Source organism: Rhinopithecus bieti, unplaced genomic scaffold (genome assembly GCF_001698545.2).
Source record: "Rhinopithecus bieti isolate Rb0 unplaced genomic scaffold, ASM169854v2 scaffold_34943, whole genome shotgun sequence".
Classification (NCBI taxonomy): domain Eukaryota; kingdom Metazoa; phylum Chordata; class Mammalia; order Primates; family Cercopithecidae; genus Rhinopithecus; species Rhinopithecus bieti.
Window position 1 is genome coordinate 826,092 of NW_016815584.1, and position 24,214 is coordinate 850,305.

At 45.0% G+C, this 24,214-nt stretch overlaps 1 protein-coding gene across 1 annotated transcript in view; it reads right to left on the reverse strand.

Annotated features, from left to right (window-relative positions):
* RPGRIP1 (RPGR interacting protein 1) overlaps positions 1-3,958 on the reverse strand; it is a 71,523-nt gene extending 67,565 nt beyond the window's left edge. The window contains exon 1 of the mRNA XM_017853419.1: positions 3,874-3,958. Coding sequence (XP_017708908.1) covers positions 3,874-3,958 — 85 coding nt within the window. The remainder of the gene's footprint in view (positions 1-3,873) is intronic.
* Positions 3,959-24,214: the final 20,256 nt, after the last annotated feature.

A 24,214-nucleotide genomic window follows, 5' to 3' on the forward strand; every position in this document is an offset into this window, starting at 1 on the left:
AACGGCCAATTTTAAATTTTTTGTAGTGACAAGGTCTCATGATGTTGCCCCGGCTGGACTCAAGTGATCCTCCTGCCCTGGCCTCCCAATGTGCTGAGATTACAGGCATAAGCCACTGGCCAGATTAATTTTTGAATATATGCTATAAAAATATTCCCTTTAATGTGGTTTTATCTATTTGTAACATCAAATTTTTTTCTCTGAAAACAGTGTTTCTGAGGTAAATTCAAGGTGCTTAAATGAAAAAAAAAAAAAAAAAAAGTACAACTTCCAAACCAAAGAACCTGCAAAATAATGTTGCTAGGTAAACTAGGAAAGTAAGGTCACTAGGAAGAAAATTGTAATATGACCATATGCCTTTATAAAAATCTTAATTTATGACAAATATTTAGGCCGGATGCAGTGGCTCATGCCTGTGATTCACACAGTGAAATCCCTCTCTACAAAAAAATACAAAAATTGACTGGGCACAGTGGCTCATGCCTGTAATCCCAGCACTTTGAGAGGCTAAGGCAGCTGGACCACGAGTTCAGGAGTTTGAGACCAGCCTGACCAACATGGTGAAACCCCGTCTCTACTAAAATACAAACATTAGCTGGGAATGGTGACGCGCACCTGTAATCCCAGCTACTTGGGAGGCTGAGGCAGGAGAATCGCTTGAACCTGGGAGGTGGAGGTTGCAGTGGGCCAAGATCACACCATTGCACTCCAACCTGGGAAACAAAAGTGAGACTCCATCTCAACAAAAAACAAAAAAAAAAAAAACAGAAAACAAAAATTAGCTGGGCGTGGTGGCATGCGCCCGTAGTCCTAGCCACTTAGAAGGCTGAGGCTGGAGGATCGCTTGAGTCTGGGGAGGTGGAAGTTGCAGTAAGCCAAGATCCCACCACTGCACTCCAGCTTGACTGACAGAACAAGACCCTGTCTCCAAAAAATAAGGAATACTTCATTTATTTTTAGTTACTTCATAAATGACAAAAGTAAAATTGGACATGTTTGTAATGAAACCTAAAAAAGCTTATTTTTTTCACAAAATAAACTTGTAAATATCCCCCTTTCTCATCTTTTATTTTCTTTTACGGTACCGAAGAAAATATTGAATTCTTTTAGCTTTTTGAATAGGTGAGTGGCTTCCAAACTGACTGGAACTCCAGGTAGGTAGTTCAAAATTATCTCAGTCAGTTCATGTTTCATGGACTTTGTGGAACAGTTAAAGCTTTGAGAGGCACAAAATTCTCAACTGTATCCAAAATATACAAAGAATTTTTTTTTTTTTGAGATGGAATCTCACTCTGTCGCCCAGGCTGGAGTGCAGTGGCACGATCTCTGCTCACTGCAAGCTCCGCCTCCCGGGTTCAAGCCATTCTCCTGCCTCAGCCTCCGGAGTAGCTGGGGCTACAGGCGCCCACCACCACACCCGGCTAATTTTTTTTTGTATTTTTAGTAGAGACGGGGTTTCACTGTGTTAGCTAGGATGGTCTCAATCTCCTGACCTCGTGATCCATCCGCCTCAGCCTCCCAAAGTGCTGGGATTACAGGCGTGAGCCACCGCGCCCGGCCTTAACTTTTTCTATTTTTAGAATAGATGGGTTTTCACTGTTCTGACCAGGCTAGTCTCAAACTCCTGACCTCAGGTGATCCACCCGCATTGGCCTCCCAAAGTGGTGGGATTACATGCGTGAGCCACTTTGCCCAGCCGAGAAAGAATACATTTTTAAAAAATACAATGAGATAACACCTCAGTTACAAACAATAACAAGTGTTGGTGAGAAAGTGAAGAAATTGGAAGCATCATACACGCTGGTAGGAATGTAAAATGGTGCTACTGCTTTGGAAAATAGCCTGGCAGTTTCTCAAAATGTTAAACTAGTGTTACCATATGACCCAGCAATTCTATGTCTAGATTTGTGCTTAGGAGAAATAAAAACCGGGGCTAAGTGCGGTGGCTTCTGCCTGTAATCCCAGCACTCTGAGAGGCCGAAGTGGGCAGATCACTTGAGGCCAGGAGTTGGAGACCAGCTTGGCCAACATGGTGAAACCCTGTCTCTACTAAAAATACAAAAATTAGCCAGGCATGGTGGCAGGCACCTGTAATCCCAGCTACTTAGGTGACTGAGGCAGGAGAATCACTTGAACTCGGGAGATAGAGGTTGCAGTGAGCTGAGATCACGCCACTGCACTCCAGCCTAGGTGACAAAGCAAGAGTCTGTCTCAAAAAAATAAAAAAAAAAATACTGCTATGAACATTCTGGTATATGTCTCCTGGTACATATGTGCAAGAGTTAATTTCTGCAAATTTTTAACTCCTGACCTCAGGTGATCCGTCTGCCTCAGCCTCCCAAAGTGCTGGGATTACAGGCGTAAACCACCATGCCCAGCCAATTTCTGCAAATTTTATACTCAAAAGTAGAGTTACATGTTAAACTTTACTAGATAAAGGCAAATATTTTCCAAAGTGGTTGCATCACCGGGCGCGGTGGCTCACGCCCGCCAGCACTTTGGGAGGCCGAGGCAGGTGGATCACGAGGTCAGGAGATCGAGACCATCCTGGCTAACATGGTGAAACCCCGTCTCTACTAAAAATACAAAAAATTAGCCAGGCGTGGTGGTGCATGCCTGTAGTCCCAGCTACTCGGAGGCTGAGGCAGGAGAGTGGCGTGAACCCAGGAGGCGAAGCTTGCAGTGAGCCGAGATGGTGCCACTGCACTCCAGCCTGGGTGACAAAGCGAGACTCTGTCTCAAAAAAACAACAACAACAACAACAAAGTGGTTGCATCATTTATATACTTATGGGCAGTGCATAAAGTGCCCTATTCTCAAAAAATAATTTTATAGAAGTGAAGTCAAGTGAAAATAGAATCAACAGTAGCCATGATTGGGATTGAGGGATGGGAAAGTGGAGCAAAATTACAAAAATACCTTTTTTTTGTTGTTTTAGAGACAGGGTACTGCTATGTTGCCCAGACTAATCTTGAACTCCCGGCCTCAGGTGATCCTCCCACCTCAGCCTCGAGTAGCTGGTAGAGGTGTGAGCGACCACACCTGGCCAAAGTTACAAAAATATCTTTTTTTTTTTGAGACGGAATCTTGCTCTGGATCCATTTCAAAAAAAGAAGAATTTAAGAATAAAATGTAAGAAGAGGGCCAGGCACAGTGGCTCATACATGTAATCCCAGCCCTTTGGGAGGCCGAGGAGGGCAGATCACTTAAGGTCAGGAGTTCGAGACCAGCCTGGCCATCATGGTGAAATCTTGTGTTTACTAAAAATACAAAAACTAGCCAGGTGTGGTGGTGCACGCCTGTAATCCCAGCTACTTGGGAGGCTAAGACAGGAGAATTGCTTGAACCCAGGAGTTGGAGGCTGCAGTGAGCTGAGATTGCGCCACTGTACTCCAGCCTGGGTTACAAAGTGAGACTCCATCTCAAAAAAGAAAAAAATGTGAGAAGACTGAAGAAAAGAGCTGAAAGTAAATCAGTTTCTGTGAAGGCCAGCAAAATGTTCTACAATGAGAGTTCTTTTTTTTTTTTTTTTTTTTTTTTGAGGCCGAGTCTCGCCTGTCCGCCACGGGGCCTGGAGCTAGCTGTGGCCGGATCTCAGCTCACTGCAAGCCCGCTCCCGGGTTCACGCCCATGTTCCTGGCCTCAGCCTCCTGAGTAGCTGGGACTACAGGTGGCCCGCCACGTCGGCCTGGCTAGTTTTTGTATTTTTTAGTAGAGACGGGGTTTAACCGTGTTAGCCAGGAGGTCTCGATCTCCTGACGCTCCGTGATCCGCCGTCCCAAAGTGCTGGGATTACAGGCTTGAGCCACCGCGCCCGGCCAATGAGAGTTCTTTTAATTCTAAAAGGTGTCCATCCTCAGGCGTAGAAGTTACCTTTTGAGGCTGGTAGCACCAGAGGTACTGCATCTGTGTCTCTAACTGGCAAGTCTTCTGATGTAGGGTCCACCAGATGTGACATGATCTCTGTTCCCAAGTTGTAAGAGATCCCAGAAGACACTGAAATAAAGGAAACGTCCAGTCAATTACATGCAACTTTAGGATGTCTTCTGAATCGTGTACATAAGTTGCAGCAGGAATTTCTCAGCACTGTCATGATGGAGTATGCCATGTCAGAGTCATTCTTATGGTAGTGTGGACAACTCTATACTAAAGAGTAACAACAAGTATTCAGTAGTAATGACTTTATTCAAAATGAAAATCAGTTTTTATGATTATGGAATTGATGGATATCATTTCAGATCATTTTTAAAGTGTCTGCTCAGCCTGGAAGCCAATGACCATCCCTTTTCTCTGCGAAAGGGGCCTCTATCCCTCTCGCCACTCAATTTACAGGGACTAACTTCCCAGGAATCAGTTTATAGTCCATAATCCTGTCCCCGAAGCCATTGCTGATTGGACCAGGGTTAATCAAATGACCCAAGACAAATGACCCACGCTTAACCAATCAGATTCTATCTCCTAGGAGGTTGAAAATAAAACTGAGAAGTTTAAATTAGCCTCTGGGGATGGCTAGAACTGTTATGTAAACTTGGGAGCTCTGAAATGACCATATTCAGCTCTGTGGCCTGAATAATCAGGAAATCCTATCTGTAGAGTTGTCTCATACTCTGGCCAACACTCTTTTTCCTGGATGATAGCATCCAGTCTAGCCGGGATTATAGGCACCCACTACTGTGCCCGGCTAATTTTTGTATTTTTGATAGAGATAGGGTTTTGCTGTGTTGACAAAACTGGTCTTGAACTCGTGACTTTAGGTGATATGCCCGCCTCGGCCTCCCAAAGTGTTGGGATTACAGGTGTGAGCCGCAGTGCCTGGCCTCTTTCTCTTTCTTTTTTCTTCTTTCTCTTTCTTTTCTTCTTTTTCTTTTCTCTTTCTTTTCTTTCCTTCCTTCATTGCCTGCCTGCCTGCCTGCCTGCCTGCCTTCCTTCCTCTCTCTCTCTTTCTTTCTTTTCCGTTTTTTCTTTTGGCAGGGTCTTATTCTGTCCCCCAGGCTGGAGTACAATGGCACAACCACGTTTCACTGCAGCCTCCACCTGGGCTTAAGTGACCTTCCAGCCTCTGCCTCCCAAAGTGCTAAGATTAAAGGCATGAGCCACCATGCCAGGCCTAGTCTCCTGACTTTAAATACTACGTATGTATATGCTTTTGTCTCCAAAATTTTTGTCTCCAGCTTCAGATTTGTACAATTTTGTTTTTTTTTTTTTTTTTTTTTTGCTCTGTCACCCAGGCTGCAGTGCAGTGGTGCAATCTCAGCTCCCCACAACCTCCACCTGCTGGAGGCCTCTCAAGTAGCTGAGATTACAGGCATGTGCCACCATGGCTGACTAATATTTGTAATTTTAGTAGAGATGGGGTTTCACTGTGTTGCCCAGGGTGGTCTTGAACTCCTGGCCTCAGGTGATCTGCCTGCCTCACCCTCCCAAAGTGCTGGGATTACAGGAGTCAGACCGTGACCAGCCCAATTTCCTATTTTTTAAAACATTTCTCTTGGCATGGCTACTAGATATCTCAAATTCACTTTTCCCAAACAGGAATTTTGATTTATCTTACCAGTCTCATCTTTTCCCAGTCTTTCCCTAGCTCCATAAATGCCACTATCATCCTACCAATCCTGCAGCCTTGATTCCTCCCATTCCCTCATCTGTTAGCATGTTCTCCAGGTTCTTCCTTTAAAACATGTATCAGCCAGGCATAGTGGTTCATGCCTGTAACCCCAGCACTTTGGGAGGTCGAGGCAGGCAGATCACCTGAGGTCAGGAGTTCAAGACCAGCCTAGCCAACGTGGTGAAACCCTGCCTCCACTAAAAATACAAAAAATTAGCCGGGCGTGGTGGTGGGTGCCTGTAATCCCAGCTACTCAGGAGGCTGAGGCAGAAGAATTGCTTGAACCTGGAAGGCGGAGGTTGCGGTGAGCTGAGATCATGTCATTGCACTGCAGCTGGGGCAACAAGAGCGAAACTGCCTGAAAAACAAACACAAACAAGAACAACATATATCCGCCTGTCTCCACCACTAAAATTCAAGTGATCTGTGTCTCTTTCCTCAACTACCACATTTTTTAATGCTCTCCCCATTTTTCTCTCCCATCCTTCCTTATGTCTCCCTGAAACATCCAGAGTGACCTGTATAAAACAACCCAGTTCATAACATNCATTGCACTGCAGCTGGGGCAACAAGAGCGAAACTGCCTGAAAACAAACACAAACAAGAACAACATATATCCGCCTGTCTCCACCACTAAAATTCAAGTGATCTGTGTCTCTTTCCTCAACTACCACATTTTTTAATGCTCTCCCCATTTTTCTCTCCCATCCTTCCTTATGTCTCCCTGAAACATCCAGAGTGACCTGTATAAAACAACCCAGTTCATAACATTTCCTTGCCAAAACTCCAAATGGCTTTTCATTACACTTAAAGTAAAATTTACACTATTTTTTCCAGAGCCTGTAAAGCCTAACCTCATCTGATCCCCTTCTTACTCTTCCAATCATACCTTGTACCTTCCTTCCTCTAGCTCACAACACTTCTCACCACTTGCCTTCTCTTTGCTCTCCCAACCATCAAGCTCCTTCTTGCTTTTTTTTTTTTTTTTTTTTTTTGAGATGGAGTCTCACTCTATCACCCAGGCTGGGTGCAGTGGTGCAATCTCGGCTCACTGCAACCTCTACCTCCCGGGTTCAAGTGATTCTCCTGCCTCAGCCTCCCAAGTAGCTGGGACTACAGGCACGTGTCACCACGCCCAGCTAATTTTTTGTGTTTTTAGTAGAGATGGGGGTCTCACCATGTTAGCCAGGATGGTCTTGATCTCCCGATCTTGTGATCTGCCCACCTTGGCCTCCCAAAGTGCTGGGATTACAGCCACTGCACCTGGCCTCCTTCTTGCTCTTTACTTGGCTGACTCCATCTGATCCTTTGGTCTCTCAAGCATCTTTTCATTTGCCAGGAGGCCTTTCTCTGACTTTGGTAGCTGAACTGAGCACTTTCCCTTCTCTTACCAGTCTTATACTCTGTCACCTCACCCTGTTTATTTCCTTTGTGACATTTACTATACACAGAAACTACCTTCATTTATTTATACTAGTTTATTGTCTGTCTCCTCTCACTAAAACATGATGACTTTGAAGGCAGAAAAATGGTTTATGTTGTTTACCTCTATAGTTGCAGTACTGAACAGTTATTGGCACACAGCAGGTACTCAATAAATAAACACTGAGTGTATGAAAAGAAGAATGAACGAACAAGAGACAGAATGACACTGAGGGGCTGAAATGGGTCAAAAAGTTCTTAAAGCATTCTGTTCTTGATTCCAGTCTTTTCCAAGTTTGTCTCCAAAATTTACATCTCAGCCGGGCGCAGTGGCTCATGCCTGTGTTCCCAGCACTTTGGGAGGCTGAGGAGGGCAAATCATCTGAGGTCAGGAGTTCGAGACCAGCTTGGCCAACATGATGAAACCCCGTCTCTAATAAAAATACAAAAATTTGCTGGGAATGGTGGCGTGTGCCTGTAATCCCAGTTATTCAGGAGTCTAAAGCAGGAGAATTGCTTGAACCCGGGAGGCGGAGGTTGCAGTGAGCCGAGATCGTGCCACTGCACTCCAGCCTGGGTGACAAGAGAGAGATCCCATCTTGAAAAACAAAACAAAACAATTTAGGTCTCCAACCTTGACTTTCAGATTTGTACAAATTATTTTTAAACATTTCCCCTTTCAAACGTTTCCCCTAGTAAACATACTAGACAACTGAAACTCACCTTTCCCAAAGAGGAATTGTAATTTCTCTTACCAGTCTGATTGTTTCCCGGTCTTTCCCTATTTCCATAAATGTCACTAACTGGCTCTGTTCCTAACTTTAGGTTCTATAGTAGAGTCTTGTGTCCTATACAACAAATTCTCTGTTTTTGTTGAAGCCAGCTTGACTTGTCAACTGGAGAAGGGTATTCAGAAGCTTATTTTGAACAAACAGAGAAATATAAAGAAAAAAAGCAAAAAGTATAATGGAGAAATTCTATCACCTAGAGAAAACATAAACATTGTATTGATCTGCTTTCCAGACAATTTAACTTGTATTGGATAATTCATACTCTGTTCTGTAACATTTCATTTTTAAAAAATCACAATAAATGAAGAGCATCTTTCCAATGTCATAGTCTTAAATAGATCTATACAGATTTCATAGCATGCCTATTCTAAGAAAGCTGAATAATCACCCCAGTTTATGTACTTTCACATGTTAGACCTAGGATTGCAAGTAAATCTCAGGCCAGGCACAGTGGCTCATGTTTGTAATCCCAACACTTTGGGAGGCTGAGGCGGGTGGATCACCTGCGGCCAGGAGTTCGAGACCAGCCTGGCCACATGACAAAAGTTAGCTGGACATGGTAACAGGCACCTGTAATCCGGCTACTCGGGAGGCTGAGACAGGAGAATCACTTGAACCCGGCAGGCGGAGATTCAGTGAGCCAAGATCATGCCACTGCACTCCAGCCTGGGCAAAGCAGAGCGAGACTCTATCTAAAAAAAAAAAAAAAAAAAAAAAAAAAAGTAAATCTCCATTTAGTTTACAAGTAAATCTCCATTTGAAGTACCATACATAGGGACTGGACACAGTGGCTCATGCCCGTAATCCCAGCACTTTGGGAGGGTGAAGTGGGCAGACCACAAGGTCAGGAGTTTGAGACCAGCCTGGCTAACATGGTGAAACCCCATCTCCACTAAAAATACAAAAATTAAATGGGTGTGGTGACGCATGCCTGTAGTCCCAGCTGCTCGGGAGGCTGAGGCAGGAGAATTGCTGGAGCACAGAAGGTGGAGATTGCAGTGAGCCAAGATTACACCATTGCACTCCAGCCTGGGCGACAGTGTGAGAGTGTCTCACAAAATAATATATCTCACAAAATGTCTCAAAAAATAATAATAATAAATAAATGAAGTAGCATATACAGGTTTACTTAGTCACCCAACTTCCTAGTTTCCTGTACACATTACATTACTATAGAAATGTAATGTGAAGGAAAAGAAAAGGTGACTGCATCATAAGTTTGGTCCTCTGGACCTGAAGCCATTTGCAAAAATGGAGCTGTAGTAGAAGGGATGCTGTTGTTCTTTAATAACTGGGCCCAGAGTACACTGACACACCACCAAAGCTATGCAGCACTGTGGAGCAATTGAAAAGTACCATTAAAACTGAAGTCAGAGAAGCTCTAAAAATGAAATGGAGTTTATTGGAATGCCAGAGAAGAAAAGCTAGTTGAGATCGTCAGTGAAGAAGTGTTGAAGAAACATCCAAAATCCAATGAAGTGGCCAGATTTAATTTCTCAGGAAAAAAAGTGGAATGTAGATTCTAAAAGAGTTTATCAATTATTTTGAACTCAACAGGATGAAAGACTAAAGAAATTTCCAGCCGGTGTGGTGCCTCACGCCTATTATCCCAGCACTATGGGAGGCCGAGGCGGGCTGATCATGAGGTCAGGAGATCGAGACCATCCTGGCCAACACAGTGAAACCCCGTCTCTACTGAAATACAAAAAAATTAGCCGCGCATGGTGGTGAGTGTCTGTAGTCCCAGGTACTCAGGAGGCTGAGGCAGAGGAATCGCTTGAACCCGGGAGGCGGAGATTGAACCCGGGAGCCGAGATCATGCCACTGCACTCCAGCCTGGTGACAGAGCGAGACTCCGTCTCAAAAAAAACAAAAAAATATTCCTTTCAGTGATATTCAGAATTGTAGTGCACTTGGACAAGGGTAGGTTAGTGAGGATGAAGAACCCTTTACTAGTGATAGATGGATAGATGTATAAAGCCAGCTTGATGACATCAGCAATTAAAATTTTCTTTTTCTCTTTTTTTGAGACAAAGTGTGGCATTGTTGCCTGGGCTGGAGTGCAATGGCGCAATCTCGGTTCACTGCAACCTCCACTTCCCGGGTTCAAACAATTCTCCTGCCTCAGCCTCCAGAGTAGCTGGGATTACAGGTGCCTGCCACCATGCTCGGCTAACTTTTTGTATTTTTTAGTAGAGACGGTATTTCACCATGTTGGCCAGGCTGGTCTCGAACTCCTGACCTTGTGATCCACCAGCCTCGGTCTCCCAACGTGCTGGGATTACAGGCATGAGCCACCCTGCCTGGACTTCTTTTTTTTATTTTTTACACTCTGTATCACTGGGCAAACGTTTAAAATTTTGTAGCCAGTTCCCCTTATTATTATTATTATTATTATTATTATTATTACTATTTTGAGACAGGGTCTCACTCTGTCGCCCAGGCTGGAGTGCAATGGTACGCTCTGACCTCACTGTAACCTCTGCCTCCAGGGTTCAAGCGATTCTCGTGTCTCAGCCCCCCAGGCAGCTGCAATTACAGGCGCAAGCCACCGTGCCCAGCTAATTTTTGTATTCTTAGTAGAGACAGGGTTTTGCCATGTTGGCCAGACTGGTCTCGAACTCCTGATCTCAAGTGATCCACCTGCCTCAGCCTCCCAAAATGCTGAGATTACAGGTGTGAGCCAACACGCCTGGTCCAAGAGTAGATTTTAAGTGTTCTCATCAAACACAAAAAATTGATGAGCATATGAGGTAATACATATTTTAATTAGCCCAAGATTGGGCAGGCGCAGGGGCTTATGCCTGTAATCCCAGCACTTTGGGAGGCCGAGGCAGGAAGATCACAAGGTCAAGAGATCGAGACCATCCTGGCCGTGGCCAACATGGTGAAACCCTATCTCTACTAAAAATACAAAAATTAGCTGGGCGTGGTGGCACGTGCCTATAGTCCCAGCTACTCGGGAGGCTGAGGCAGGAGAATTGCTTGAACCCGGGAGGCGGAGGTTCCAGCGAGCCGAGATTGAGCCACTGTTCTCTACCCTCATGACAGAGCAAGACTCTGTCTCAAAAAAAAAAAAATTAGCCCAAGGTAGTCGTTTTCCACTATATATATATATGAAATATATATATATTTCAAAGCAACAAATTTTACACAATAAATATATACAATTTCAAATTGTCCATTAAAAATTAATTTGAAAAGGAGTTTTATTCATTCTGCAGATAGTAGATACATTTCTGAGCATAAAAGCAATAGAATTAGAGCTATGGAAGAGCTTCAGGAAGATTCATCTACTATTAGTGATTTAGAAACTGGGGAGAGGACAGTGTTAAGAGGATATTGCTATAGTTTAGGCAAGAGGTCTTGAACTAGGGAAGGATGAGGGTAGGGAGATGGAAGAATAGGATGGATCATGAAGACACTGAGGAAGGAGAATCAAAAGATGTGACAACTGTTTGGATGTGGGATAGAGTTAAGAGGGTGACAGGATTAAAGATGACTTGGTAATGTTGTGCCGGATGCCTGGGAGACTGGGGTACAATAGAAAATGAATAAACCAGGCCAAGCGCAGTGGCTCATGCTGATAATCCCAGCACTTTGGGAGGCTGAGGCGGGCAGATCACCCGAGGTCAGGAGTTCGAGACCAGCCTGACCAACATGGTGAAACCCTGTCTCCACTAAAAATACAAAAATTAGCTGGGCATGGTGGCATGTGCCTATAGTGCCAGCTACTTGGGAGGCTGAGGCAGGAGAATCACTTGAACCTGGGAGGCAGAGGTTGCAGTGAGCAGAGATAGTACCAGTGCACTCCAGCCTGGGTGACAGAGTGAGACTCTATCTCAAAAGAAGAAAGGAAAAGAAAATAAAAATGAATAAACTTATTTCATTCTCTCAAAAACACCCCTAGGAAAGACATAGGAAGCTGTAAATATGCATCGGATAGAAACTTACAGTTCTTGCTTGCTCCAGAGAGCTGTCGCTAATTCTTTTCTCTCAATGTTTTGGTGTCCTTTAGTATTCCAGGTTCCAATCAGCTTGTCCTTCTGGCTTGTTGAAAGAGAAGCTAATCCAGTTGTGTTTAGCTTTTAAGACGTTAACTCTTTGTAGATCAGAGTGTGAAGGCTGTGCTTTTTCTCTATGCATGTTTGACTTGGAGAAAGGTCAGCTTAAAGATTCCTTAACAGATCCACTTCTCTCTTTTTTTTTTTTTTTTTTTTTTTTTTTTTTTTGAGACGGAGTCTCGCTCTGTCGCCCAGGCTGGAGTGCAGTGGCCGGATCTCAGCTCACTGCAACCTCCGCCTCCCGGGTTCCCGCCATTCTCCTGCCTCAGCCTCCCGAGTAGCTGGGACTACAGGCGCCCGCCATCTCGCCCGGCTAGTTTTTTGTATTTTTTAGTAGAGACGGGGTTTCACCGTGTAGACCAGGATGGTCTCGATCTCCTGACCTCGTGATCCGCCCGTCTCGGCCTCCCAAAGTGCTGGGATTACAGGCTTGAGCCACCGCGCCCGGCCTACAGATCCACTTCTCAACTAAAACTGAAGCTGAAAACACATTTGCAGGATTTGAGATTAAAAGGAATTTGCTAGTATTCAGAGGATGATGTTTAAATCTTTAATTAATTAATTAATTAATTAATTTTTTGAGACAGAATGTTGCTCTTGTCTCCCAGGCTGGAGTGCAATGGCACCATCTCGACTCATGGCAACCTCCGCCTCCCAGGTTCAAGCAATTCTCCTGCCTCAGCCTCCCAAGTAGCTGGGATTACAGGCATGCACCACCACGCCTGGCTAACTTTGTGTTTTTAGTAGAGACGGAGTTTCTCCATGTTGAGGCTGGGCCTGAACTCCTGACCTCAGGTGATCCGCCTGCCTTGGCCTCCCAAAGTGCTGGGATTACAGGCATGACCCACCGCACCTGGACTTTATCTGAAGGGCAACAACAGTGGGAGTTGTTCTGGAACCCTGAGATCCCTTTGAAGAGAACAAACACTGCATAGTTGGTGGGATTAACATGCCTATTCAGTCCACATGTGCCAGCACTTTCAAGTAAGAGAATGTATATCTTCCATTTCACCATGACCACAGTTTCCAAACCAAACTTTGGAATGTAATTATGAAGCAATAGGATTTCATATAAGAAAATTAAATGTTCTTAAAAATTCTGCATGGCTGGTCACTGCGTTCATATTATATATTAAGTGGAACATGGTCTCAATTGCTACATAAAATCCTCTCTTTATTTATTTATTTATTTATTTATTTGTTTGTTTGTTTGTTTCGAGATGGAGTTTCACTCTCGTTGCCCAGGCAGGAGAGCAATGGTGCGATCTTGACTTACTGCAACCTCTGCCTCCCAGGTCCAAGCGATTCTCCTGCCTCAGTTTCCCGAGTAGCTGGGAATACAGGTGTGTGCCACCATGCCCAGCTAATTTTGTATTTTTACTAGAGACAAGGTTTCTCCATGTTGGTCAGGCTGGTCTCGAACTCCCAACCTCAGGTGATCCACCCGCCTTGGCCTCCCAAAGAGATGGGATTACAGGCGTGAGCCACCATGACTGGCCTAAATCCTCTCTTTAATGCACTCATTGTGTGCATTGAGAAAGCTCCATTCTGGTTATTGGCATGAAGTTCAGGGATTTCCAGGAGGATGAACACATGGTTAATGGGCCCCATGTGACTTCCTCTAAATCCATGAAATAATAAAATAAAATAAAGCTGGGGAGACAATTAGGAAGTAGAGAAAGTATCCAGGACACATACATTTCCCAGTGAAGACAGGAAAATCCAATATAATATTTTCCCGGGTTTAAGTGACAGATTTATAAAATTTAAAAGCTGGCCGGGCGCAGTGGCTCAAGCCTGTAATCCCAGCACTTTGGGAGGCTGAGATGGGTGGATCACAAGGTCAGGAGATCAAGACCATCCTGGCTAACACGCTGAAACCCCGTCTCTACTAAAAAAAAAATACAAAAAACTAGCTGGGCGAGGTGGCGGGCGCCTGTAGTCCCAGCTACTCAGGAGGCTGAGGCAGGAGAACGGCGTAAACCTGGGAGGCGGAGCTTGCAGTGAGCTGAGATCCGGATCCGGCCACTGCACTCCAGCCTGGGCGACAGAGGGACTCTGTCTCAAAAAAAATAAATAAATAAATAAATAATAAAAAAAAAATAAAAAAAAAATAAAAGCTGGGCTTTGATGCACTTAAGGTAGCTTCTTTCCTAAGCTATTTCTTCATAAATCTGGGATTTTCTGTCCTTTTTAAAGATGCTCTAGCCAGAGACAGTGCAGGCCAAAATTAACTTTGAAGTAAGCCAAGTTTGTGTTTGATAATTGTGATCTCTTTTCTGAACCTCTGACTTCTGTTAATTTTTTTTGTTTGATTGTTTTTGTTTTTGAGACAGTTTCGCTGTTATTGCCCAGTCTGGAGTGCAATGGCACAATCTCAGCTCATTGCAACCTCTGCCTCCCGGGTTCAAGCGATTCTCCTGCCTCAGTCTCACTAGTAGCTGGGATTACAGACGCCCGACACCACGCCCAGCTAATTTTTTGTATTTTTAGTAGAGAGGAGGTTTCACTTTGTTGGCCAGGCTGGTCTCAGCCTCCTGACCTCAGGTGATCCATCCACCTCAGCATCCCAAAGTCCTGGTATTACAGGCATGAGCCACCGCGCCCGGCTGACTTTTGTTAATTTTTAAAACATCTCCTCCTACCTCTTCCAGGCAACCAGTTTCCCTTAACATTCTTATTACATCTTGGAGTGAATTTATGTGATATTTTTTCCACTAGGCTTAATGTACTTCTCAATGTAGATGGTAAGGCCTTGTTCTATGTTAAAGAAATTTCAGGCCGGGCACAGTGGCTCACACCTGTAATCCCAGCACTTTGGGAGGCTGAGGTGGGATGATCGCCTGAGGTCAGGAGTTCGAGGCCAGCCTGACTAATATGGTGAAACCCCATCTCTACTAAAAATATAAAAACAATTAGCTGGCTGGGAGTGGTGGCTTACGCCTGTAATCCCAGCACTTTGGGAGCCCGAGACAGGCGGATCACGAGGTCAGGAGATCGAGACGATCCTGGCTAACACGGTGAAACCCCGTCTCTACTAAAATACAAAAGAAATTAGCCAAGTGTGGTGGCCGGCGCCTGTAGTCCCAGCTACTTGGGAGGCTGAGGCAGGAGAATGGCGTGAACCCAGGGGGCGGAGCTTGCAGTGAGCCGAGATCGTGCCACTGCACTCCAGTCTGGGCGACAGAGCGAGACTCCGTCTCAAAAAAAAAAAATTAGCTGCGCGTGGTGGCGGGTGCCTGTAATCCCAGGTACTCGGGAGGCTGAGGCAGGAGAATCACTTGAACCAGGGAGGTGGAGGTTGCAGTGAGCTGAGATTGCACCACTGCACTCCAGCCTGGAGGACAGAGCAAAACTGTCTCAAAAAAAAAAAGAAATTTCAGTCATCAAAAAAGACTTGGGTATATTATTTTATAATAACATTTTGACTACAAAAGTAATACATGTTCACAGTAGATACAAACAAACAGAAAAGTAAAAAGAAAAAAATGAAATGTATTTGTAATCCTACTATACAGATATAACTACCATTATCATTTTGGTATGTGTATGCATATAAGCATACATAATATTTGTAATAAAAATGAGATTATTTATTTTATTTTTAAAAATTTATTTTAAATTTATCATAATTAGGCCAGGTGCTGTGGGTCATGCCTATAATCCTAACACTTTGGGAGGCTGAGGTGGGTGGATGGCTTGAGCCCAGGGTTTCGAGATCAGCCTGGACAACATAGAAAAACTCTGTTTCTACTTAAAATACAAAAATTAGCCAGGCATGGTGGTGCCTGCCTGTAATCCCAGCTGCCTGGGATGCTGAAGTGGGAGAATTGCTTGAGCTGAGGAGGTTGAGGCTGCAGTGAGTCAAGATAGAATCACTGCATTCCAGCCTGGGTGACAGAGACCTTGTCTCAAAAAAATAAGAAAAGAGAAAAAAATTTTCATAACTGTGGTCAAGTACACATAACATAAAATATGCTATCTTACTTATTTTTAAGTTTACATTTCAGTAGTCTTACATATATTTTCACTGTTGTGCAACCAATCTCCAGAACTTTTTCATCTTGCAAAACTGAAACTTCATACAAATTAAATAATAAGTCTTTATTTCCCCCTCCCTCCAGACCCTGGTAACCACCATTCTACTTTTTTTTTTTTTGAGACGGAGTCTCGCTCTGTCGCCTGGGCTGGAGTGCAGTGGCCGGTATTCAGCTCACTGCAAGCTCCGCCTCCCGGGTTTATGCCATTCTCCTGCCTCAGCCTCCGAGTAGCTGCGACTACAGGCGCCCGCCACCTCGCCCAGCTAGTTTTTTGTATTTTTTTTAGTAGAGACGGGGTTTCACTGTGTTAGCCAGGATGGTCTCAATCTCCTGACCTCGTGATCCACCCGTCTCGGCCTCCCAAAGTGCTGGGATTACAGGCTTGAGCCACCGCGCCTGGCCTCATATTAAAATCTTTACTTACATCCGTAATTATTTTTCTAAGATGCATTACTAGAAGTGGAATTGCTGAGTCAAAGATAATTTACATTTTTACGGTCTTTGGTACCTATTTGCCAACTGTCTGACTAACTTTCTGAAAGGATCTACCAGCTTATACTCCTATCAGCTGCATCCATTTATTTGCATCTCAACATTAAGAACATCTTTTTTTCAAATATCTATTTCATAGACAAAAATATGAATTCATGGCCAGGTGCAATGGCTTACTCCTGTAATCCCTGCACTTTGGGAGGCCGAGGCGGGTGGATCACAAGGTCAAGAGATTGAGACCACCCTGGACAACATGGTGAAACCCCGTCTCTACTAAAAATACAAAAATCAGCTGGGCGTGGTGGTGCACGCCTGTAGTTCCAGCTGCTTGGGAGGCTGAGGTAAGAGAATCACTTGAACCCGGAAGGTGGAGGTTGCAGTGAGCCAAGATCGTGCTATTGCACTCCAGTCTGGTGACAGAGCAAACTCCATCTCAAAAAGAAAGAATTCATGTCCTTTACATTTGCATTTCTTTGATTGCTATTTACCTTGAACTTTAAAAATATTTATCATTGTATATGTCTTTTGAGTCCTTGATGTGTTAAGAATATTAAATTTTTGCTGGGTGTGGTGGCTCACACCTGTAATCCCAGCACTTTGGGAGGCCAAGGTGGGCAGATCACCTGAGGTCAGGAGTTTGAGACCAGCCTGACCAAAATGGAGAAACCCCATCTCTACTAGAAAAAAAAAATACAAAACAATTATCCAGGTGTGGTGGCGCATGCCTGTAATCCCAGCTACTCTGGAGGCTGAGGCAGTAGAATCGCTTGAACCCGTGGAAGGGGAGGTTGTGGTGAGCCAAGATGGCCCCATTGCACTCCAGCCTAGACGACAAGAGCAAAACTTCGTCTCAGAAAAAAAGAAAGAATATTAAATTTTTGAGTGTTTTCTATTTTGGTTGTAGTATATATGTCTGTTTAAGTGTAAATATTTTGAAACAGATTTAAGAAAGTATTTAATAGCGTAAAAGGTAAGAGGAAGGAAGATAGTTTTATGTATGAGTACTTGATGTCAAAATGGTAGCCACTAGCTACATGTGTTTATTGGGCCCTTAAAATGTAGCTAGTGGCCAGGCACGGTGGCTCATGCCTGTATTCCCAGCATTTTGGGAGGCCGAGGCTGGCGGATCACCTGAGGTCAGGAGTTCAAGACCAGCCTGGCTAACACAGTGAAACCCCATCTCTACTAAAAAATACAAAAAATTATCTGGGCATGGTGGCAGGCACCTGTAGTCTCAGTTACTCGGGAGGCTGAGGCAGGAGAATGGCATGAATCCGGGAGGCAGAGCTTGCAGTGAGCCGAGATCGTGTGATAGCACTTCAGCCTGGGTTACAGAGCGAGACTCCATCTCAAAAACAAAACAAAAGAAAACAAAAAATTAGCCGGGTGTGGTGGTGCATGCCTGTGATCCCATCTACTCTGGAGGCAGAGGCAGGAGAATTGCTTGAATGCAGGTGGTGGAGGTTGCAGTGATCCGAGATCACGCCACTGCACTCCAGCCTGGGTAACAGAGCAAGACTCTGTCTCAAAAATAAATAAATAAATAAAATTTTTAAAAATTTGCAAACTAACATTCTATCTCATTATTATAAAGCTTTCCTCACATGAGCTTAATAAAGCTTTCTTGGCCAGGCGCGGTGACTCAAGCCTGTAATCCCAGCACTTTGGGAGGCCGAGACGGGCGGATCACGAGGTCAGGAGATCGAGACTATCCTGGCTAACACCGTGAAACCCCGTCTCTACTAAAAAATACAAAAAACTAGCCGGGCAAGGTGGCGGGCGCCTGTAGTCCCAGCTACTCAGGAGGCTGAGGCAGGAGAATGGCGTAAACCCGGGAGGCGGAGCTTGCAGTGAGCTGAGATCCGGCCACTGCACTCCAGCCTGGGCGATAGAGCGAGACTCCGTCTCAAAAAAAAAAATAAATAAATAAAAAATAAAGCTTTCTTCTCTTTTTAAGGACTCAGGTAGAAGAGATGGGACTTGTTCAAATGAGTGCCACTATGTGATTTACCTTTCTTTGTGATATGATTGTGCTTAATTCAGCATTTCTTCACATTCCCAAAATTTACCATTCTTTGACTCCTACTATGCTATTTTTACCACTCCCCAGAAGAGAATGGTAGTCAAGGTTCTTCAGACAACGAGGAAGTGAGCAGAGGAGTATGCTCTGAGGCTTTAGATACCTGAACATAAATTGAGATGACAAGAAAGCAGTATTATGGGGGTGAAGTTGTGGGCTAGGTAGCAATAGAAGGTAGGAGTGATTCTATTGGAAAAGTTCCTCAGACATTAAGAGAAGTCTCCAAAGTTGTGTTTAAAAAGGCCCCTGGGTTGGGAGGTCAAGGAGGGTGGATCATGAGGATCAAGGGATGGAGACCATGCTGGCCAACATGGTGAAACCCTGTCTCTAATAAAAAAAAAAAAAAAAAAATTAGCTGGGCGTGGCGGTGCATGCCTGTAGACCCAGCTACTCCAGAGGCTGAGGCAGAGAATCACTAGAACCCAGGAGGGGGAGGTTGCAGTGAGCCGAGATTGCACCACTGCACTCCAGCCTGGCGACAGAGTGAGACTCTGTCTCAACAACAACAACAACAACAACAACAACAAAAGACCCCTGGGGCCAGGTGTGGTGGCTCATGCCTATAATCCCAGCACCTTAGGAGGCCAAGGCCGGAGGATCACTTGAGATTAGGAGTTCCAGACCAGCCTGGACAACATGGCAAAACCCCATCTCTACTAAAAATACAAAAATTAGGCCGGGCGCGGTGGCTCAAGCCTGTAATCCCAGCACTTTGGGAGGCCGATACGGGCGGATCACGAGGTCAGGAGATCGAGACCATCCTGGCTAACACGGTGAAACCCCGTCTCTACTAAAATACAAAACTAGCCGGGCGAAGTGGCAGGCGCCTGTAGTCCCAGCTACTCTGGAGGCTGAGGCAGGAGAATGGCGTAAACCCGGGAGGCGGAGCTTGCAGTGAGCTGAGATCCGGCCACTGCACTCCAGCCCCGGCGACAGAGTGAGACTCTGCCTCAAAAAATAAAAATAAAAAATAAAAAATACAAAAATTAGCTGGGTGTGGTGGCTTGTGCCGGTAGTCCTAGCCATCCGGGAGGCTGAAGCAGAAGAATCGCTTGAACCCTGGAGGCAGAGGTTGCAGTGAATCGAGATTTTGCCACTGCACTCCAGCCTGGGCAATGAAGCGAGACTCCAGCTCAAAAAAAAAAAAAAAAAAGTTAAAATAAAAGGCCCCTTGGGCCAGGCGTGGTGGCTCGTGTCCGTAAGCCCAGCACTTTGGGAGGTCAAGGAGACCAATGACTTGAAGCCAGAAATTCAAGACCAGCCTGGCCAACATGGCAGAACCTGTCTTACTAAAAATACAAAAAAATTAGCCTGACGTGGTGGCGCATGCTTGTAATCCCAGCTACCTGGGAGGGTGAGATGGGAAGATCGAGTGGATCCAGAAGGTGGAGGCTGGCGTGAGCCGAGATGGCACCACTGCAATCCAGCCTGGGCAAAAGAGCAAGACACTGTTTAAAAACAAAACAAAACAAAAAAGGCTGGGTGCGGTGGCTCACTCCTGTAATCCCAGCACTTTGGGAGGCCGAGGCGGGCAGATCACGATGTCAGGAGATCAAGACCATCCTGGCCAACATGGTGAAACCCTGTCTCTACTAAAAATACAAAAATTAGCTGGGCTTGGTGGTGCCTGCCTATAATCCCAGCTACTCCGGAGGCTGAGGCAGGAGATGAGCTTGCACCAGGGAGTCGGAGATTGCAGTGTGTGGAGATGGCACCACTGCACTCCAGCCTGGCGACAGAGAGAGACTCTGTCTCAAAGACAAAACAAAAACCAAACAAGCCAGGTGTGGTGGCTCACTCCTATAATCCCAACACTTTGGGAGTCAGAGGCAGATGGATCACTTGAGGTCAGGAGTTCGAGACCAGCCGGGACAACATGGCGAAATCCTGTCTTTACTAAAAATACAAAAAATAGCTGAGTGTGGTGGCATGCTCCTGTATTTCCCTCTATCTGGAGGCTGAGGCAGGATAATCACTCGAACCTGGGAGAGGTACCCTGCAGTGAACCCAGATTGCACCTCTGCACTCCAGCCTGGGCTACAGAGGGAGAAAAGATGTGGGCCAGACAGTTCACATAGTATTTTTATACCATTTAGATTTGCTCAAAAGCTCAGTTTGTACCATAATAGTGAAATAAGCACTGACAATGAAATGTGACATTTGTCAACTAAAAAAGCATTTTGTAAGTTGTACAAAGATTAGCTTAATGAAAAATTACCAGAGGATAAAATCTTGTGCTTCAGAGCCAGAATGAGAACAGATGGCAAATACGTTAAAGAAGGCTTAACCTACAAGAAGCCAGATTTAGGTCACTGCTGAGATGAAAATTAGAACAGGAACAAAGAAGACAAAGGAAAAGTAGGAGAAAAACATTAAGTAGAAAGGGTAAAGAGAAATTGAAGAAACAAGAAAGAAATTGGAAGTTTATTTGTTTCTTTTTTCAGAAATGAGGTCTCACTATGTTGTCCAGGCTGGAGTGCAGTGGAGCTCACAGGCACAATCACAGCATACTGCCAGGAACTCCGGGGATCAAGGGATTCTCCTGCCTTAGCCTCCTGAGTGGCTGCGACTACAGGCACCCACTACCATGCCCCACTATTTTTCATAAAAAAAATTTTCTTTGGCCAGACACAGTGGCTCAAGCCTGTAATCCCAGCACTTTGGGAGGCGGAGGTGGGCAGATCATGAGGTCAGGAATTTGAGACCGGCTTGGCCAACATGGTGAAACCTCATCTATACTAAAAATACAGAAATTAGCCGGGCATGGTGGCACAAGCCTGTAGTCCCAGCTACCTGGGAAGCTGAGGCAGGAGAATCGCTTGAAGCTGGGAGGCAGAAGTTGCAGTGAGCTGAGATCCTGCCACTGCATTCCAGCCTGGTGACAGAGCGATACTCTGTCTCAAAAAAAAAAATTTTTTTTAAGAGTTGTTGCCCAAGCTGGAGGATGTTTTTAAAAATAAAGTCACTTATTTTCACAATATCTTCTGAAGGGGCTTGAAGTCTCTATTAAATAGGTCTCGTAGCACCTTCTTACTTATCTTTAGTAGCACTCACAATTGATTATAAACAATTAATTGAGTAATTATCCATTTAATATTTGATTCTGTTCTGAAGGGCAGGGGCCATGTCTGTTTTGTTTACTTATATGTTCTTGTGGCATAACCTAATTGCATAGTACATGGTTAATAAATATTGTTGAGTGAATGGATAGGATTATCCCACTTGGCATACCTTATATTATTAGTAATAGTGTAATGGTTATTTGCGTGCCCTCTAGAACTAGACCTCCTAGCATTAGAACTTTTTTTTTTTTTCCTTTTGGAGACACGGTCTCGCTGCTGGTAGCTAAATCCTGGTCTCCAGGGATCCTCCTGCCTTAGCCTCCTGAGTAGTTGGGATTACAGCCTACGGAGTGTCTAGCTATAGCGTCAGAATCTTGGCACTACCAAAAACTAGTTGTGTGACCTTAGGCAAATTACTTAACCTTTCTGTGCTTTAATTTCCACATCTTTAAAATGGGGATGATAAAATTATCAAATTAGCTAATTCATGTGAAACCCTTAGAAAAGTGCTTTACACATGGTATCTGCTCAAATTTTTTTACTATTAATATTTAATATGAGTAGTCAATAATACTTAGAAGCAAATACTACTTGATTTCAAAACCACGAATGGATGTCATAATCCAGACTTTATCTCTCCTTCTTTTTTTTTTTCTTTTTTTTTCCGTTCTGTAGCCAGGCTGGAGTGCAGTGGCGCAATCTCGGCTCACTGCAACCCCCGCCTCCTGGATTCAAGCAATTCTCATGTCTTAGCCTCCCGAGTAGCCGGGATTACAGGCATGCGCCACCATACCCAGCTAATTTTTGTATTTTTAGTAGAGACAGGGTTTCACCATATTGGCCAGAATGGTCTCCATCTCCTGACCTCATGATTTTCCTGCCTCGGCCTCCCAATGTGCTGGGATTAGAGGCGTGAGCCATGCCCGGCCTTTTTTTTGTTTGTTTTTTCGAAACAGAGTCTCACTCTGTCACCCAGGCTGGAATGCAGTGGTGCCACTGCAACCTCCCCCTCCCAGGATCAAGCGATTCTCCTACTCAGCCACCAGAATAGCTGCAATTACAAGTGTGCACCACCATGTGCGTCCAGCTATTTTTGTATGGCAGGGAGGGGATCACCATATTGGTCAGGCTGGTCTTGAACGCCTGACCTCAAGTTTTCCACCTGCCTTGGCCTCCCAAAAGTGCTGGGATGATGGGCGTGAGCCACTGTGCCCAGCTATCTCTCCCAGTTTTAAAGCTTTGTGGACAAGGTTTTTTTTTTTTTTTTTAAGACAGAGTCTTGCTCTGTCCCTTAGGCTAGAGTGCAGTGGCATGATTTCGGCTCACTGCAACCTCCACCTCCCGGGTTCAAGTGAATCTCCTGCCTCAGCCTTCCAAATAGCTGGGATTACAAGCATGCGCCACCATGTCTGGCTAAGTTTTGTATTTTAAGAAGAGATGGGGTTTTACCATGTTGGACAGGCTGCTTGCGAACTCCTGACCTCAGGTGATCCGCCCACCTGGGCCTCCCAAAGTGCTGGGATTACAGGTGTGACCTACTGCATTTGGACAGTGATCAAATATTTTTTTTTTGCCTGTTTGTTTATATTATTTATTTAATTTTTGGAGATGGAGTCTCAATCTGTTGCCCAGGCTGGAGTGCAATGGTGCAATCTCGGCTCACTGCAACTTCCACCCCACTGGGTTCAAGTGATTCTCCTGCCTCAGCCTCCTGAGTAGCTGGGGTTACAGGCGCCTGCCACCATGCCCAGCTAATTTTTTGAAGTTTTAGTAGAAATGGGTTTCACCATGTTGGCCAGGCTGGTCTCGAACTCCTGACCTCAGGTGATCCACCCGCCTTGCCTCCCAGAGTGCTGGGACTATAGGCATAAACCACCTCTCCAGAGATTGCACTGAGCTGCGATCGTGCAACTTCACTCCAGCCTGGGGAAAGAGTGAAATTCCATCCCCGCCCCACCTCCAAAAAATAAATTAATAAAATAAATAAATAAATAAATAAAATAATTGATATATGATACTGAAAAACTGGAAACAACTTCAATGTCTCGAACAGGAGATTCGTTTTTAAAAATGATATTGGGCCCAGCACTTTGGGAGGCTGAGACGGGCGGATCATGAGGTCAGGAGATGGAGACCATCCTGGCTAATACGGTGAAACCCCGTCTCTACTAAAAAATACAAAAAACTAGCCGGGCGAGGTGGCGGGTGCCTGTAGTCCCAGCTACTCGGGAGGCTGAGGCAGGAGAATGGCGTAAACCCGGGAGGCGGAGCTTGCAGTGAGCTGAGATCCGGCCACTGCACTCCAGCCTGGGTGACAGAGCGAGACTCCGTCTCAAAAAAAAAAAAAAAAAAAAGATTGGGGCCGAGCTCGGTGGCTCAAGCCTGTAATCCCAGCACTTTGGAAGGCCGAGGTGGGTGGATCATCTAAGGTCAGCAGTTCAAGACCAGCCTAGCCAACATCGTGATACCCCCATCTCTACTAAAAATGTAAAAATTAGCCCGGTGTGGTGGTGGGCGACTGTAATCCCAGCTACTCGGGAAGCTGAGGTAGGAGAATCGCTTGAACGTGGGAGGTGGAGCTTTCAGTGAGCCAAGATCGTGCCACTGCATTCCAGCCTGGGTGACAGAGCAAGACTTGGTCTCAAAAAAAATAAAAAA